This window comes from Pangasianodon hypophthalmus, chromosome 14 (genome assembly GCF_027358585.1).
Source record: "Pangasianodon hypophthalmus isolate fPanHyp1 chromosome 14, fPanHyp1.pri, whole genome shotgun sequence".
Lineage (NCBI taxonomy): Eukaryota > Metazoa > Chordata > Actinopteri > Siluriformes > Pangasiidae > Pangasianodon > Pangasianodon hypophthalmus.
The window spans coordinates 19,863,859-19,882,209 of record NC_069723.1 but is presented as its reverse complement, the minus strand read 5'-3'; the positions used below and the strand labels follow the sequence as shown (position 1 = coordinate 19,882,209).

At 38.0% G+C, this 18,351-nt stretch overlaps 3 protein-coding genes across 5 annotated transcripts in view; 1 reads left to right on the top strand and 2 right to left on the bottom strand.

Annotated features, from left to right (window-relative positions):
• The window catches only part of wdr95 (WD40 repeat domain 95), a 28,128-nt gene extending 24,099 nt beyond the window's left edge, over nucleotides 1–4,029 (bottom strand). Inside the window, exons 1-2 of the mRNA XM_026934670.3 lie at nucleotides 3,855–4,029; nucleotides 2,470–2,728 (exon numbers count right to left, since the gene is read on the bottom strand). Coding sequence (XP_026790471.3) covers nucleotides 2,470–2,728; nucleotides 3,855–3,922 — 327 coding nt within the window. The 5' untranslated portion in view covers nucleotides 3,923–4,029. The remainder of the gene's footprint in view (nucleotides 1–2,469; nucleotides 2,729–3,854) is intronic.
• Nucleotides 4,030–5,288: 1,259 nt separating this feature from the next.
• Nucleotides 5,289–12,795, bottom strand: LOC113539401 (testis-expressed protein 26). Of its 3 annotated transcripts, none has more exons than XM_026935151.3 (8): nucleotides 12,686–12,795; nucleotides 9,196–9,303; nucleotides 8,715–8,796; nucleotides 8,371–8,530; nucleotides 7,335–7,467; nucleotides 6,978–7,133; nucleotides 5,699–5,860; nucleotides 5,289–5,483 (listed from the first exon to the last, which is right to left on the bottom strand). In XM_026935151.3, the coding sequence occupies exons 2-8, from the start codon at nucleotides 9,206–9,208 to the stop codon at nucleotides 5,347–5,349; spliced, it is 843 nt and encodes a 280-aa protein (XP_026790952.3). In that variant the 5' UTR covers nucleotides 9,209–9,303; nucleotides 12,686–12,795; the 3' UTR covers nucleotides 5,289–5,346. The 3 variants fall into 3 exon arrangements, with proteins under 3 accessions (XP_026790952.3, XP_026790953.3, XP_026790951.3); XM_026935152.3 differs by lacking the exon at nucleotides 12,686–12,795 and adding an exon at nucleotides 12,494–12,679; XM_026935150.3 differs by lacking the exon at nucleotides 12,686–12,795 and adding an exon at nucleotides 12,221–12,479.
• Nucleotides 12,796–12,909: 114 nt separating this feature from the next.
• hmgb1b (high mobility group box 1b) lies at nucleotides 12,910–16,437 on the top strand. Its single transcript, XM_026935153.3, has 5 exons — nucleotides 12,910–13,048; nucleotides 15,083–15,239; nucleotides 15,359–15,504; nucleotides 15,610–15,784; nucleotides 15,869–16,437. Exons 2-5 carry the CDS (start codon nucleotides 15,093–15,095, stop codon nucleotides 15,995–15,997), a joined length of 597 nt encoding a protein of 198 aa, XP_026790954.2. The 5' UTR covers nucleotides 12,910–13,048; nucleotides 15,083–15,092; the 3' UTR covers nucleotides 15,998–16,437.
• Nucleotides 16,438–18,351: the final 1,914 nt, after the last annotated feature.

The following is an 18,351-nucleotide window of genomic DNA, read 5'->3' as shown; positions in this document are numbered from 1 at the left end:
GTCATTTCTTATGTTGGCAGTGTGTTGTGGGTCACTGTCTTGCTGCATGATGAAGTGCCTTATGATTAGATTGGATGCATTTCTCTGCAAATTAGCGGACAGGATGTTTCTGTAGACTTCTGAATTTATTCTGCTGCTACCATCATGAGTTACATTATCAATAAATATTAGTGAGCCCGTTCTAGAAGCAGCCATGCATGTTTTGGATCATGAACAGATCATTTCTTTCTTTCTCCACACTTCAGCTTTTCTATCACTTTGGTAGAGGTTAATCTTGGTTCCAGAACTTTTGTGGCTCATCTCTGTATTTCTTTGCAAATTCCAATCAGGTCTTCTGATTCTTACTGCTGATCAGTGGTTTGCATCTTGTGTTATGGTCTCTATATTTCTGTTCTCTTCAAATGGTAGTCTTCTTCGACTGGTAGATTGTGACATCTTCACCCCTGCCCTGTGGAGGTTGTTGGTGATGTCACTGACTGTTGTTTTTGGGGATTTCTTCATAGCTATCACAATATATTTGTCATCAACTGCTGTTGTCTTCCTTGGCCAAACTGTTTGATGTCTGGTTGTTAGTACACCAGTGGTTTCTTTCTTTTCAGAACATTCCAAATTGTTGCACTGGCTATGCCCATTGCTTGTGCAATGGCTTTGATTGATTTTCCCTCTGGTCATGTTGGTTTATCCTTTTTAACAACCAATGCAGTCTTCACATAGAAAACCCAGGGCTCAAACCAATAGACATTAGAATAGAATAGAATAGACATTCAAAGCTATTAATTGTTTATACAATCAATCTAACAGGGATGCTTTGGCAACAATGTGATACAAATATTGTCACATCACAGACAGCCTCTCTCAAAAACATGAACTCCGTTTCCCAAGGTCTTCAGCTAGCTAATGAAATACAGTCCATGTCACCTCTGTGCAAATCAGAAGTATAACTGCACAAGTTAATTGTCTTACATGAGACAAATTAACATATATGTCAACATATTACTGAGATCATATTCTGGGATTATTCTGGCACATTGATTGGGTCCCTGGAGGACTAGTGTTTAGGCTCCGGCACTCTCACTGCCACGGCTCAGGTTCGATTCCCGGCCAGGGAACCAACCCCAGCCACTAGGGTTGCACAAAACAGTGGTCCCAAGCCCGGATAAAGTTGGGGAGGGTTGCATCAAGAAGGGTATCCAGCATAAAAGCTGTGCCAAATCAAATATGCGGACCACTGACCTGCTGTGGCGACCCCTAATGGGAGCAGCCAAAAGAACAACAACAACATTCTGGCACATTGATTACATGCTTATGATACTGAGTTTACTTTAAAACCCATTTCAGAGTGGAGTTAGGTGAGAAATTGCCTCTAAAATAAACAGAATTGACTTAAACAATTTGGCACGTTACAAGCAGAAGCACTCTGTAAAATAAATTACATATATTATGTCCACCATTTCAGTCAGTGGTCATGATGGATTCATCCCATTGGCTTTCTGACCTGTCAGCTGATAAATTAATGGATTTCTAACTGGATTCAACTGGTATTTCTGGCCATCGCATTTGAGGATGACTGAATGGATTGTCTTTTAACTCATGCAGATTATATCTAGCATATCTAGTGATACCTTGACATACTATGAGTTATTTAAATAAATTTAACCAGTATGATGAATTTAAATAAAATGAATATTATTAATGCATAAAATATTTGTGTTGATATAATAATAAGCAGGAATTGGTAATTGTTCCAATTAATAAACTGACTTTTTTGGCAACAATGTATTTACTATTTACTATTTTCCTTTATTAATTTCTGATTTAATTCTCCCCCTGACATTTTAAACTTCAAGCGGATTTGGTCTACGAAATAAAGTTTGAGGTGTTAAATCTTGGTTATACATTACAAGCTATTAAGATACAAGCTATTAAGAAAGCTGTTGCAGGCTCTTTTTTTCCTTTTCATTTTTTTTTCAACCTGGTCTGCAGCCAGATAGAAAACTGGAATAAACCCTGCTCTAAGAAACAAAAATAGCAGCTATGAAGCTGCTGGAGTTGAAAATGTACTTTATATGCAAAATCCCATCTGTTCTGTTTGGCATTAATTCAAAATGTACTCAGTGGCATAGATCTTCAGAAAAACTCTTGTATAAATAAATAACATTGTCCAATTCTTGTTCTGGAAGGCTTCATGTTGCTCCCTTTTTTTTAAAAAAAAAATCATCTTATTTGTTTTAATGCCTAACATGTGATCACATACGTACAAGGTCTGCTTCACCAGAAAGCAAATCGTGACCTTTGTATTATAAGGTTCTATCTGGGTGGAGTGCCTATATACTGTATAATACTGTAATAATAAAAGGCAAGACATCTCAAAGATATGTAACAGACAACCTACATTACAATGCTCACTGGTTGAAAAACACAAGCAAGCATAAGGAGAATGGCTATAGAAAACAATGTAAACAACTTTACCTTGAATTTAGAGATGCAAGGACTATGGACACAGTGCTGGGTGAATTTCTCATTGTCTCCAAAAGTGATTGAATGTCGTCTGTGTTTTTGCCTTAGAAGTTCCCTTTCCAGCCACTCTGGCTTCCGGCTCTTCTCAGAACGTGTCTCACTCAGGTCATTTGTTCCACTCTGGACCGCAACACTTCCACCCTTACATCGGGATTGCCTTGACAAGCTGTAGGCTGTGGCTCCCCGCATAGGTCTGAGCTCAGTCAGAAGACTGCAGAGGAAGAGACAGTGCATCAACCATGTACTAACATATTAGTCTTGAGGCAATGTGATAATAAAAAATAAAGACCTGTAAAGAAGTGGAATTAAAATTGACTTAATTGGGAATATATGTCATGAATCTTCACAGACAAGGGAAGCTGTTCAAAGGACAACCATAGCGCAAATAAGTTTTTTTAATGGAAGAATGGTGAGAAGAAAGCTTTTATTTGACTCAGCAAACAGGCAGAAAAAGGCTCTCTTGTTTGATGAGACCAAAAAATTTTTGGCCTTGGTACAAAGCACTAAGTTGGTGGAATCACATCTCATCACCCTGAGAACACTATCCCCACAATGAAACATGGTGGTGGTAGCATCATGTTGTGGGGATGCTTTTCATCAACAAGGACTGGGAACAAGATGGATGGAGCCAAATAGAGAGCAATTCTCTCTCCAGAGTCTCTGGATGTATCATTGATGAAAGAAAAAAAAATGAACAAAAAAGAAGTGTCCTGCTTTACATACTATGTACACTGAATCATAGATTAAATTCAAGTGCTAGGGTTAAATACTCTGTTATTCATTTAAGAAGAGTCCAAGCAGATTAATATTAGGAGATCTTACATCCTGATGATATTTTTAACTCTTGCTTTTACATTTGAGTGTCTTCATTTTAGTGTGCCAGACTGACAGAGAAAATTTGAAACCTCCCAGATTAGATTTGCTCACCCAATGACATCAGGGGGCCAAGGCTAATCAAATAAAAGTCAGCCAAACCCTTCAAACTCATTCATCAAAATGCAAAATAATTAGTCCTCAAGGACACACACTGATGTGGTTAGTGCTTATTTTATAAGCATCTTCATGCTTGATGCCACCCTGAGCTACTGCTTCGCTCTCCTGGCAACAGCAAACAATCACTAAACACCAGACGAGGGAAAGCACAAGAAGACATGGTTAGTAATACCTGAATACAAAAAAAAAATTCTGGTCCTTACACTGAGGTAAAAGCAAAGGAGCAACACAGCAGAACAAATGGCAGCAAGGGCTGTTGGGAAACGCCACTAAGAGCCTGATCTGCCTGAAGATGGGAATGAGGATCCTTGTACTACAAAGGCAAGTATAGCAAATCAGAGTACCTGGGTACATTATGGGTCTCGATTTTGCCCGCAGCAGAGGAGGGACGAGTTTTATTTCCCAGCAGCATCTCTAGAAGAGTTTTGAATGACTTGCTCAAATGTTTTTTTTCGGTCTGCGCTGCTGCTTCGCTTGTGTTGTTTGCTAAGAGCTGAGCAGGAGCTATGGTTGCACACAGTCCAACCCACATCTCACCTGAGTCTCGTGTTACCTGATATTCGAGCCTCCCTTCTGAAACAGCATGGTGGTCCCCTGCGTGCTCCTTTGTGTATTCAAAACCTTTTAGCAGGTGCTTGTCTTACTACAAAAATACTAGGTTAAAACTTTAGAAAAAGAAATAAAAAACCAAAAAACTCTATTTTACATACACTGTATTTTCAAGGGTAGGTTCAGTAATTTTGACTATATTATTTTCATTAGTGGAATGCCCTTGTTCATTTCCAACAATTTCTATCACTGAGTCAATATTAAATCCAAGTGCATGACCTCAGTGTTGCACAGGTGTTCAAAGTCATCAAAATGCAGCCAAATGTGTCCAGTTTAAAACCAGAATGTATTTTAGAGGCATCTTTCATAACCTAAGATTACATATACAAAATTTGTGTACCAGAGTAAATATATTTTAAATATCTTCCATTTTGTGAGGATTTAAGGTCGGCTTGATGAAAGAGCTGCTCATAATTGCTAACAACATTGTATATATCATTGGGGGAAAAAATATATTCCATATGTATTATAAAAGGAATAAAATATGGCTGGTCATCAAATATATATATATATATATATATAAAACCAACCTGAAATTCATTATTTTCCAATAACAATACATCCTGAATTGTTTGATTTCTCTTATACCACAGGAATTTGCTAAGGATTAAAATTTTTTATTGATGAATGAACAACACATTCTACAGTTTATCCATTTATAGTTATATTAATGTTGTGGAACAGATATAAACAGTTGTTCCCTCATCAGCCTCTTTTTCCTTTCTTTTGAAGTTAATAAGAAAAAATAAATAAAATGCAGCTTCTAATGATAATAAGAAATTGAAAATTCTGATGTCTATTCCTGAAGACTTTCCCATGTAGGAAAACCTAAATTTACAGCTTTACCTCTGACTGTTACAAAGCGATGACATTGGAGCCTCCTTCCATAAATGTTAAATAAGTGTCCCCTCACAGAAGCTTCACAATATCAATGATTGCACACATTTTGTTTGTGTGAAATGTTATGCATTAAACCTGGAATTACTGCCAGAAAAATTAAACAACACCTTCTGAACAATTAAGATACAGTGAACTGGTTGACTCAGTTGTTTTGTTAGTTACTACCTGGCAAGGAACTGACTAGTATGTATTTCTGGTGTATGTTAATATGTGATGTAAAGTGCAGGCAAAAACTTAATCCTTAACACCTATCTGAACAGCACGATCCATTGCAATAGAAGCAATTTATTATTTTTCTTGCACACACATGCACATCCTGGGAATTGGTCACAGAGGCCCAGGCCAGACGGATACCCTGTCTAGCACTGCAGGAGGTTGCGTGAATGCCACTGGCTCCATTATTTTCTTTCCTTGACCAGGGGGACTTGGGTTTTTTTGCAAAAAGCTTTGCACCACCATTTTTTCTGTTGGAAGGAAAATTAAAGAAATCAAGCCTGGTTTTCAATTATAGCCTTTTTGCTCATTATAGATTACATTTAGAATTTTTTCACATAACATTTCAACATGAATAACATGAATGTGAAAAGAGAAACCACTGAAATAATCATGCAGAGTCTATGACTATGCAGACTATGTAAGGACAGTGTGATGTACTCATTATTCAATATATATTGCTTACTCTTTTCAGGTAAATGCTTGTAGAAGTTCTGGAGTTCCTCAGGCTGGAGAGAACTGAGCACTGAAGCAAAGTCTGTGGATTTACCACCAAAATGCCTGTCGTAGGTGGTCAAGGGCTTCGTGCTTTCCTGGTTAGTGATATGCTTCGCAACTACTGTAGGGACTAAAACATAAAAAAGGAGAGAAAGTTGAGTTCTATACTAAGTATATAACTTTAAAATAAAGACCTATTGATGAGTAAATAAAACAAATATAGCTATTGAATGTAAAACAATATTAATAATCTATATTTATATAACACTTTTTATATATGTTTATCCCAGAGTGCTTTGCATAGAAGAAAGAAAAGCTTAAACAAAGTATTTATGATAAAGCTCTTTAATGAAATGCACGATCATAAAAGGGATAACAACACGTCTAAGAAGATTACTACAAATTGTGAAAAGTACAATAAATCAAAATAATAATTACATGTTAAAATAATACACATGCTTACCACATCTTTATTTTATGTATGTATTTATACCACAATGCTGTTGAGTTCTTGATTCTGATTGGTCAAAAGGTGAAAAATTTCCTATAACATCAGCTCTGACAGTTTACATTAATGCTTATTCTAATATGTTATCATTTTAATAGTAACAACTTTATTATGGATTAAAAATGTGTTGTTATTTACAGTAACAAAGAAAAATGTGTAATTGTTCATATGGTGACACTTATGTAGCATTTATGGAAGGAGTCTCTATGCTTCGTAATGGTCAGTACATTTCCCACCATGGGAAAGGCTTCAGCATAGAGGAGTTTGTGCTTTCTAGTTTCTCGGTAACAAGACAAGCTGGTTTTTTTTTTTTTTGTCTTATTAACTTCAACAGAGAGAAAAAAAATGATGCTGGTGAGGGAATGACTGTTTATAGCTGCTATAACAGGAACTAACTTGTTTAGAGGTTCCACAACATTAACCATAACTATAAATGGATAAAATGTGTCATTCTTTAATTAATTTAAAAAAAAAACAACTTTAAATTGATGTGGTTTCAGAGGAAGAAAACACTTAAGGACATGCTGTTATAGGAAAATAATCAACTTCGGGATGGTATCAGGATGTCAGGTTACATCACATCGCCTTGTTGTTGATTATTTTCTTATAACAACACACCCCCATATGTTTTATTCCTTAATTATTAATAGTTTGTTTTTAATTTTGAAAAAAGACAGTAATGTTTTTGGGAACACTATTCCAGAATGTATTTTACATGACATTAGTTGCTAAAGCTTACCTATCCCCTTTGGTGCCTCATGGCGGGATATATTTCCCTGAAATTCAGGTCTCTGAACAGGCTTACGATAGTTGTATCTCATCTCAGTCTGGATGCACTGAGGGACCTTAGGAATTGACTGAACAGGATCTAGGACTCTACGGTTCATCATGATCCCTGAAGATGAGAGAAAATATGGCACCTAAGACAGCACAGATGCTGGGTGATAGACAAGATGATATGATGAACTAATGACAGATCTAATAAATATAATACTGTATAGTACACAGATGTTTTGTCAAACTACAGGCCAATTTGCCGGTTTTGAACAAAGATGACATTTCAGCATGTCTCTTTGAGTATAGTTAGTATTCCTACCTTGAGGGATGCCCAAAAAGTCAGTTCTGTATGTTGATGTGTACTGAGCAGACAGAGCATTTTTGACTTCATCCTCAGGTGGGGGGTTTTCACAAAGTTTCAGTCCAGGGGGAACCCTCCATACCATAAAACCCTGAAGATGATAACATTTTTGATGGAACTATAAACTCTGTACTAATGTTCGACTAAAATATGTAATTTAAATTTTTCACCTCACACTAAGAAAAAAACAAAGAAAATGCCCTCTCAAATCAGAAATCCTGCAAAAAAAATCAAGTCCAGTTGGTTTTTATTGTCATCCCTCTATATAACTTGTACACATTGGAATGAAATGTCATTTCTCCAGGACCATAGTGCAACATTTAACAATATAGTAGTACAGTACACAAGATTACATAAAGTGCAAATACACAACAGTGTGAGACGAGTGCAGGACAATTAATACACAGAACGATATACTCAAAACAATAAATATACAGAACAACAAATTCACAGAACAGTAAACACACAGGACAATAGATAGAGACAGATAGACAAGGACAACAGAAGAGTGTTGTGCGGGAAAGCTATTGCAACAATGTACTGTAAACTATTGTGTAGTGTAGTGCAATAAATCTAGGAGCAATATTGGCAGCAAAACAAGTCTCATAAATAAAAAAGAGAGAGTGGGGGGCTAACACATTGTGCATAGCAAACAGTTCATATGTACAATGGGCACAATGTGAACCTATAATGATAAAATAACTGCTGAGTGTATATACATTGGGTGTAGGTAACTGGCAAGTCATACATGTTTTTACACATACATATTGATAAATATTATTATAAGCAAACATAGAAAGACTTGTTTGTACAGCTAATGGAGGACTTCAGTGTATTCTGTTTCTCAAGAAATTTGCTGTGCTATAGGCTGCCAGATTTTCAGAAATTCCTACATTTATTACTGAAGTACGCTGTGGTTTCCCCCCTGGAGCTGTACTATACATGCAAGAGTACACATGCAATGACTGCAAACAGGTAAATGCATTCTCTTCACCTGGCTTGGGTGTGGGTTGTTTCTCCTGTTGCCAGAGGCTGTGCCGGTCCGGATACACTCAGGCTTAGATGAAGGTTTCCAGCAAAAGTCTTCACTATATGCAGTTACACCAATGGGATCAGCCATGGATGGATTTCTGTAGGTCCTGGATGTAGGTGGTCTTAAATAATGAGATAACAGAAACACTAGTTGAATCCTATGCAATATTTATAATAGCAACAAAACAGTCACTCTCCATTTTGGCTGTTTCATGTCTGAGACTTGTCTGAAATTTTCGTTTTTGCAACATCCACAATGATAATATTTACGCTTGTGTACTTCCTATTTCCAAATGGTAGGCCTACCGTAAAACTGGACTCGGTGAACTTGGTCTGCTGACAAAATCCCTTTTCTGCGAGGTCTCATACGGGTCCCATTTTCTGTCATCTTAAAAATGATAATCAGTACAATGCTGTTAACTGAGGCCACCAGATATCCAATGTCAGAGGTCTAGCATTTCTAAATGTAACCTTAATTAACCCAGCAATACTCTCTGAAATAAAGGTATCAAAATTTTGCAAAAGGTACATCTTTTGCATCCTTTGTACCTTTAGCATGTATCTTTATGCCTGTAAAAATTAGGGTACATAATAAGTCCTCTAATTACACTACATGCAGCTTCCCGGGTGAAAGATACATACTAAAGCTACAAAAGAGTGTCCCTTAATGGTACCACCTCAGCAACAAGGAAAATACAGTTTGAAACCTTTATTTCTGAGAATCAACTTGACTAAATTTTAAAAGTGCATAAAAAGAATAAATAAAAAGAGCTTTTAAAAAACTAACCACAGCTGGCCATGTCTTTTGTCCTGGATTGAGTTGTCTGGTCACCTCTGGATCCTCTTCTGTAACAGATGACTTAAAGAATTCTGGTCAGTTGATAGCATCCAGTTTCTGGTGCATGCATGGTCAAAGTGAAAAAAGAAAAAAAAAGTCAATGTAACAAAAGATTTCTTAATTATCACAGATGTTTGTGTTTTTTTTTCTCCAGGGATTCTTAATGAACTCAAACAATATGTGCACTGGTGCAGTGGAGAGAAAGTGCGGTTGTTATAGGAGACTAGCAACAACAACAGAGAGGGTGCTGAGAGATTGGTGGACTGCAGGGTTGCCAGATTGTATTGCCGGATTTCCATGTTTCAAAACACTCACAAATTCACTATAAATCTCCCCTAGATGTAATTTAATTAAAGATCTATTTCAACACAGCAATTTGAACATATCTACCAGTTCAATCCCATTTCCATTGCTATGTGGTTAAAAAATGTACTGAACACTCTCCCAATCTGGCAACGCTGAGTTAGGACGTTTAATCATTCAACAAGCTCAACAGTACAATGTTATAAAAAATTATTTATAATTAAATATTTAGTTCATTTAGAGTCAACTAAAGCGTGTCCCAGAACAAACAAACAAAAACACACAGTGTTTACTTTGGATTTTTTTGATTTGTATCTCCCTGGATATTGCTTTGCTAGACATTCATAGCCATGAGTTTGATTCTCTTTTAATATTGTATTTTAAAATATCAGATACACCCTGTAAAGTACAAAATTATATCTAAATCAGCATTACGAAAATATTTTCTTTTATATTTATTAAAAGGCACAATTCATCCTGAGATATACAAGTCCAATTCAACAGGAATTTTTAATCCCATTACAATCTAATTACTAAGAATTCCTGCGTAATAAACTTTTCCTCCCTCAAGAATAGCCTCTCTTATTTAATAGTACTTGACATTCAGAAGTAGTCTTTCTACTGCAAAATGTGTCTACTATAAACGTCTATCAGAAATGAGTGACTGGCCTACAAGATGAAAATGTGCTATAACCATGCTAAAATTCACTAACTAGAATCCAGTTTTCTGCATTCAATTGTTTGAGCGTGGCGCCACCGGGTGGTCAGCACTGAGTATTACTATGCATTGCTCTACTAACTGTGAGGACTGAAATGGAAAACAGCGTGTTTCTTCACATCAGTATTTACCATGTAAAAATTTATATTTAAAAAACAGACCTATAGACTGGGTTTTTTCTGAACCTGATCAATTAAATGCTAGCTAGCTATAATTATACACATTCTGACATAGAACTAAATACACTATATAGCCAAAACTATGTGGACACCTGACCACCACACCCATATGTAGGTCTTCCCCAAACTGTTGCCACAAAGTTGGAAGCACACAATTATATAAGATTTCTTTGTATGCTGTACAATTAAGATTTCCCTTCACTGGAACTAAGAGGCCCAAACCTGTTCCAGCATGACAATGCTTTCCCAAGGTTGGTGTGGAAGAACTCGAGTGGCCTGTGCAGAGACCTCAACCCTACTTAACACCTTTGGGATAAACTGGAATGCCGATTACGTGCCAGGACGCTTCGCCCAACGACAGCAGCTGACCTCACTAATGCTCTTGTAGCTGAATGAGCAAATCCTCACATCCACGCTAGAAAATCTAGTGGAAAGCCTTCCCAGAAGAATGGAGGTTATTATAACAGTAAAGTGGGAAAAAGCTGGAACGAGATGTTCAACAAGCACATATGGGTGTGATTGGTCTGGTGTCCACATACTTTTGGCCATATAGTGCATTAGAAACAGAAAAGTAAAGTGGTGCTGGCTTGTCATTGGTGTGTCCAGGATTTTAGATATTGCGTAGCAAAGGGGTGTGTGTCATATGTATGGAACAAGATTGGATGTGCATATCTGATTTGTTGCTTAATGCAAAATGACCACGAACATAATGATAGGCATTGGCTACATTCTCGATAGTAGAGGTTCCCAAACTTTTAACTTTAAAATGAATTACACAGACTGCCACAACAGCTTTTTGTTGTGAATACAGCTGTGCAAATATTAAGCTCCTTATTTAAATGTCTACAGCAATATTTTGCCTATATTTGGAGGCATAAAGTTGTTTTCTTATTCCTGAACTTTCCACTGAGAAAACACAATAGGTTTATTTACAGGTAACATTATTTACAGGTCACATGTTTCTGAGTTATTGAGGTTTGGATTGAACCCATTCAAATGACCCATTCAAATAGTCAAATAAGAACTATAGTATTGCTAATATTCCTGGGTTGTGATTTCCACCACTATAACAAACAAACAAACAAATCACTGACTCACTTGCTATGCTTCAGGGAGCCACTGCTCTTTATAATATATAATAATGATATATATGATACGACTGCTCTATATAATACTCAAGAGATTTGGTCAAAATATCTACAACGATTATTTAAATCAACAATCTAGTTATGATTCATTATGTTTTCAGGAACACAGTAAGTCATGTGTAATTGGAAGTCGGGCTGGCCAGGCTTATTTCAAGGATGGCGACAGCCCCCAGTGGCACACATGTAGCCACAACCCTGTAATGTTATGCTAGTCTTGAGGTCAAACCTCTGCAGGCCTGTAGCTTTTATATTTATTATAACTGTAAATATAACTATAACTGTATGTTTATAGTTAAAATCTAACCAACAGCTATGATATTAAAGGTGCAATATTGTATTTTTTTTTGTTGTTGTTGTTATTATTTCTTACTTGTACCTCGAAGATATGTAGAAAATGATTTAAAAAAAAAAAAAGATTAAGCTGTGGCCTTAGCCAAAGTGTATTAAGTGACCCGTTTGGAAAACTGACTTGTGGTCTGGATGCTTGTTTGTGTTTGGATGCGCCTCCTGTCAGTCATTTTACACACTTTATGGGTCACAGTAGATCCTGGGGGGGAATCATTCAAATGTCAAACCCACCTAACCATTTGAGACCGAATCCTGTGGGGAAAAAAGTCTAATCTTACCTAATGCACCTTTAACTGAAGAAAATCACATCGTCAGCTTGCTGCTCTGTGTGACCAGACACACTAAGGTCTGTTGCTATGGTCACCACAAGCCACGCCCCTTGACAACAACGTTAAGGCTGTGGGCAGGGGCATTTCATTACTTATTTATTAATAAATATTTGCCATAAACATGCATTCATTATTGGGTATTGTTTTGTGAATTTCATAAAGAATGTCACTAGAATATATATGTGTATCAAAGTATATGAATATTAAATGTTTCATGTTTACCATTTTTAGGCTGTGAGTAAACAATAAGCGGTTTTGCTGTCTGGTACTGAGAGACCTGGTAATCCATTTTGTCCTTAAATCCACCACACTCCATAACAAAGGACTCTACCGTGAGCTCTTTATTTTTCAAAACGAATAATGTCACATATCTTCACATATCCCTTCATATCAATGGTTATTTATATAACTTACTTCTTGTGGCTGTGTGTGTGTATGTGTGTAGTAGGCTACCGCTACTGCAAATCTGTGTGTAGCCTAGCACTGGACTGAAGACTTTTTCAAGTTAGCCCGCCATTCAAAAAATTATGACGTTTCTTCGAAGAACCAACCAATCAGCGCTTGCCCCTGCTATGGCCTATAGGCCGCTCGCAGCCAATCGGAAGGTGCTCGGACTTGGCGGTAGCCAATAGAAACTCTTCACTGTATTCCGTATTCACTTGGGCAGAAGGACACAGACACGCGCACTTGAGAAGAGCGTGCGACGCTGTTGTATTGTACTTCAATCTACTAATACACACAGAATATCTACGGATAGAGGAGCCAGTTTTGCCCTTGGTGAGTTTGTTAAAAAAATACACATGTATTTGACACGGATTCTTTTGTATATTCTCTAATTATTATGGCGTTTTCCGAAGATTTCCTTTGTTAGGAGGATGTTTGGTATTCAAATAGCCGGCCCATCTTTTGTCAGATTCAATTTGCCGTTAGCCAGCCATCCAGTCTGTCAGTCCGTTTATAGCTGTAACGTTACTCTTGATTTGTTAAACGCCCAAGAATTTGCTGCACCGTCTGACGTCGTGGCTATATATATAATTTTCCCCAGCGTATCTAGTTCAGAGTAAGTTTTCTGCGTTTTTTTCCAACAGCGCATTAGCATAGCCTGCTAGCCTGAACGCTGCTCACCGCCGGCCATTTCAGTTAGCTGCTAAGAAGCTACTGGCTGCATCCCAAATGGCTTCGTGCTCCCTCTATAACCGCACTACGTACACTGTGAAATAATGGCTTATGCACCCTAGATAGTACAAAGCGTGTTTAGTGGGGAGCCATTTGAGATTGAGTGAGACGGGGAATTACTGCTTTTAATATCACAGTCCTGCAAGGGCGGTATATATATAAAATTATATAAAAAGGGAGATATGTAGAATTACATAGTTAATTAAAAAATGCAAAAATATATTTTCCCACCATGACCAAATGGAGATGTGTGTGTGTGTGTGTGTGTTGTAAGTCAATAACGTAATATGGCTGATATTATTCAGCGCGTCATTGCGTTTTAATGAGAGTGGCGGGGGATGGGAGCGCCCAATACCCCCAAAAATTGTTTATCTCGGAATTTCTTTAACCCTAAATTAAGGCTTGTTCGCATTTTTTAACACTAAAAATATTTTACGCAGAGTTATATTTTTTTCCGAAGGAAAAATATAATGAGATCAAGTCTTGAGAGCAACCAGATGTGTGGATTTATTTGCTTTGCAGACATAAAGGCAAGAAGCCATATTAGTCCTAGTATGATGTGTGTGATGTGTCTGTGAAGTGTGATGTGTTCCTCTCATTGAAATGATCCAGCAGCACCACATCTGAAGTCCACCAGCTTTGTCTTCTCACTTCTAGCTGGATAATATTGATCCTAGCTAGGATGCTGAAACGTCCCCCCCCCCTCTCTTTCTCTCTCTCTCTCTCTGTCTCTCTCTCACACACTTTCACACACACACACACACACACACACCACCCCCTTCCCCCAATGGAGCCAGTGTATGGCAGGCAGCCATCTAGAGACTGCAGACGGCTAAACATTTCCCATTGAAAACTGCGCTTATTACACTACTGAGACAACAAGATGCTTATAGTACACCATGATGCAGGCTGCTCGATTTCTGCCTGCCTCTATTACACACGTTCCTTGTCTGTCTTCCTTGTCATCTGTCTTCACAAGTGAACCTGATCAACAAAACCATCGAAGGCACCAGAATGATCCTAGTACACAAGATTAGACAACTAAGGGGGACTTTCTTTCATGAACACTGCATTTTCCATAAATAGGAAGAAATATTATTGTTTAATCATACCACCTAGTCTGGCCCATCTTTGCATGCTTAAATTTAATGGATTACCCTGAATATTATGCATAGCTAAATGGCTGGAATAAAAAGACATTTAATATTCAGCTGAAATTTAAGTGTACATGAATTAGAGGTCGTTCTTATCTGTCACCCCAAGCTCAAGACTGCCTTTATGCCTTGTGCATGACTGGAATTGAAAAGCAACCTTGATTGTGACAGAGGTGATATTTAAATAAAGAGTTACTCACGACTCAGTCCTGCATGCTTGAATTATGTTCCTTTTGTTTTATGTGTAATGTCTGGTAAAATTAAAAAGGGGACAACGATTTTATGACTATTGACTGATGACTGATACCTCAATCATGATCTTTTTATCCTGTAAAAATGGCCAGCTAATATCAATTAATGATCTCAATGGTCAGAATTTATTGAATTTTCTTTAAGATTAATGATTTCAACATTACAGCTGAGTGTATTTAAACATTTCACTTTCTGCCATAATAATGTCCATACAAATATTCCTTTGAAGATTAGTCAAGATGGTGAAGGATCCAAGGAAGCCTAGAGGAAAAATGTCCTCTTATGCATATTTTGTGCAAACCTGTCGTGAGGAGCACAAGAAAAAGCACCCGGATGCCTCTGTCAATTTCTCTGAATTCTCCAAGAAGTGCTCAGAGAGATGGAAGGTATATGATAGATGCCAGAAACCTTTTAATTTGAACATTAATTGAAAATTTAAACAAATTCTTACAGTTTTGATAAGCTGAGATGCCTTTTTATTATAAATGAGTACTTTCCTTCACAGACAATGTCACCTAAGGAGAAGAGCAAGTTTGAGGATATGGCAAAGCAGGATAAGGTCCGTTATGAGAGAGAAATGAAGAACTACGTTCCTCCCAAGGGGGAGAAGAAGAAGCGCTTTAAGGACCCTAATGCCCCCAAGAGACCTCCGTATGTGCAGTTCACCTAACACACTGCTTTTGTACTTTATTATTTACTTATTAATTAATTATTTAAGAGTTGTTTTAGAAATGTGCCTGTTTTCTTACTGTCCAGGTCAGCATTCTTCATTTTCTGTGGCGACTATCGCCCCAAGATCAAGGGTGAGAATCCGGGCCTGTCTATTGGAGATATAGCCAAGAAGCTTGGAGAGATGTGGAACAGCTCATCAGCAGAGGTGAAGCAGCCATATGAGAAGAAAGCAGCCAAGTTGAAGGAAAAGTATGACAAGGTGAGGCTTCCTCTCTGAGACAACATGCGCAACTATTTTCCCTTAACTAAGAATATGAATAAACATGTTATAATATTTTTCTAGGATATTGCGGCATACCGCACAAAGGGTATTGCAGGCCTGTCCAAATCGGATCCTGGTGAGGACGAGGATGAGGACGAGGATGAGGAAGACGAGGATGAGGAAGAGGACGACGAGGAGGACGATGAGTAGATACTGATGGAGCCTGGATTTTCGTTCATGCCATAAACCCAATTGTACACGATTCACATCTTCAAACGTAATACAACAGAACCAGTTGTTAGGCGTGTATATGGGATGTTTTTAAGATGTACAGTGTTATTCTCCTTTTGTAAAGTTAACACTATGTATCTTCAGTCTGGTTTTTTGTTTCAGTTTTGGTTAGTGGTAGCTCTTGCCTGAAGCAGTTTAAGGTGGAGGAGAACTGTTTCTCTGAAGGTGCATAGCACAATTATACAATTTCCGTAGATATGTAGTGCATTATCATATTAGTTTTTAAACTATTTTTTCTTTTTGTATTTGCTGTCAAGGTCCTTTAACTGTACTTTGAATACCACTCTAATTACAAGAATGCAACTTTGTTTGACATTCAAGAATGTGTCCAAAATAAACATTTTCTTTTTTTAGAAAAATGTTTCACTCCTGTCTTATTTTGTTTACTGTGGTGCTGTTTGTACATGTTTAACGCGTGACCTCTTGTGAGCTGATTTTAGACAGAGTGTGGTTTGAGAGATGTGCAAACCATAACTATTTTAATTTATATGTATATCTTTCTTAGAAACAGTTCCAGTCGTCACACATATGTTTCTTACTCCACCCACAGAAGTAGTAGTGAAGATGAAGCATTTATTTGTTTTTAAACATAAACACCCCACACAACTGCTCTCAAATATGCAATTTCTAGTTGCCTTTTCTCTTCTGTTTAAGCATCAGTGCCTGCTACAAATTAGATTCTACTTTATGCACAAAATGCTAATTGCAGTTCTGGATAATGATGGATTGGGAGGCATAGTCTTGGAAAAGGGAGACACAAACTACTTAGGGTGTTATTTATGTATTTTATTTTGTTTAAAAATGCAACACTGGGATAAATATTTTTTGTAAAATAAATAAAATAAATTTTTTTAGTTTGAAGAGTAATTGACTATACTGTAACTCTTTATAATAAACATGCTTGAAGCAAGAAAAGATACTATAGATGAATAGGGTTAAAAAAAACAATAGATATCAACATTAGATTGCTGCCAGTCGAATGCTGATATTCTTAAAATATTGTTTGCATTGGAAATTAATGACATTTATGTAAATGAAACTTTGTCTAATTAAATATGCAAGAATTTGTATAATTATACAGTCAAAAATCTAATCTTCCTCTTGATAGTCCCTCTGTAGAACATGGTGAGGAAGGAGGGTGGGAGATGGGATTTCCTCAGCCTTTGCGCAAGGTAGAGATGCTACTGGGCATTCTTGGTTATGGTGCTGGTGTTGAGGGACTAAGTGAGGTTCTCCACCAGGTGAACACCAAGGAATTTGGTGCCCTTGACGATCTCCACAGAGGAGCCATCGATGTTCAGTGGAGAGTGGTCGCTCTGTGTTCTCCTGAAGTCAACAACCATCTCTTTAGGTTTGTCCACATTGAGAGACAGGTTGTTGGCTCCACACCAGTCCATTAGCCTCGGCACCTCCTCTCTGTATGCTGACTTGTAGTTCTTGCTGATGAGACCCACCACAGTCGTGTCTTCGGCAAACTTGATGATGTTCGAGCTGTGTATTGCTACACAGTCTTCAGTCAGCAGAGTGAACAGCAGTGGACAGTAATCAGTGTGGTAGTGTTGAAGATGATGTTCCCAATCCGGACTGACTGAGGTCTCCCATTCAGGAAGTCCAGGATCCAGTTGCAGAGGGAGGTGTTCAGGCCCAGCAGGTTCATCTTTTCAGTCAGGTGCTGAGGAATGATTGTGTTGAAGGCTGAACTGAAGTCTATGAACAGCATTTGAAAGTATGTGTCTTTTTTGTCCAGGTGGGTGAGGGCCAGATGGAGGGTGGTGGTGATGGTGTCATCTGTTGAGCAGTTGGGACGATACATGAATTGCACATGGGTCCACTGAGGGGGGCAGCAGGGTCTTGATGTGCCACATGACGAACCACAGGAATCACTTCATGATGATGGGTGTGAGTACAATGAGGTGGTATTCTTTGAGGCAGGACACTGAAGACTTCTTCAGCATGGGGCTGATGATGGTGGCCTTGAAGCAGGTTGGAATGACAGTGCTGCTCAGGGAGGTGTTGAAGATGTCAGTGAAAACATCCACCAGCTGGTCTGCACATCCTCTGAGCAGTCTGCCAGAAATGTTGTCTGGTCCAGCAGCCTTCTGTGGGTTAACTCTGTGTATAGTTTTCCTCACATCAGCCGTGGTTAGGCACAGCACCTGGTCATTGGGAGGAGGGGTGGTCTTCCTCGCTGTCATGTCATTCTGCACCTCAAACTGAGTGTAGAAGTTGTTCAGTGCATCTGGAAGGGAGGCATCACTGTCTACATCACAGCT

Bases quoted from the DNA above. Each gene is read 5' to 3' on its own strand.
- hmgb1b (XM_026935153.3), top strand. From the start codon at position 15,093: ATGGTGAAGGATCCAAGGAAGCCTAGAGGAAAAATGTCCTCTTATGCA. The intron at 15,505-15,609 runs GTATGTGCAGTT...CTTACTGTCCAG, and splicing joins AATGCCCCCAAGAGACCTCC to GTCAGCATTCTTCATTTTCT. The intron at 15,785-15,868 runs GTGAGGCTTCCT...ATATTTTTCTAG, and splicing joins TGAAGGAAAAGTATGACAAG to GATATTGCGGCATACCGCAC.
- LOC113539401 (XM_026935151.3), bottom strand. The intron at 7,468-8,370 runs GTGAAGAGAATG...TATCATCTTCAG, and splicing joins ACAACCCACACCCAAGCCAG to GGTTTTATGGTATGGAGGGT. The intron at 5,484-5,698 runs GTAAGCAATATA...TCCTTCCAACAG, and splicing joins CAAGCATTTACCTGAAAAGA to AAAAAATGGTGGTGCAAAGC.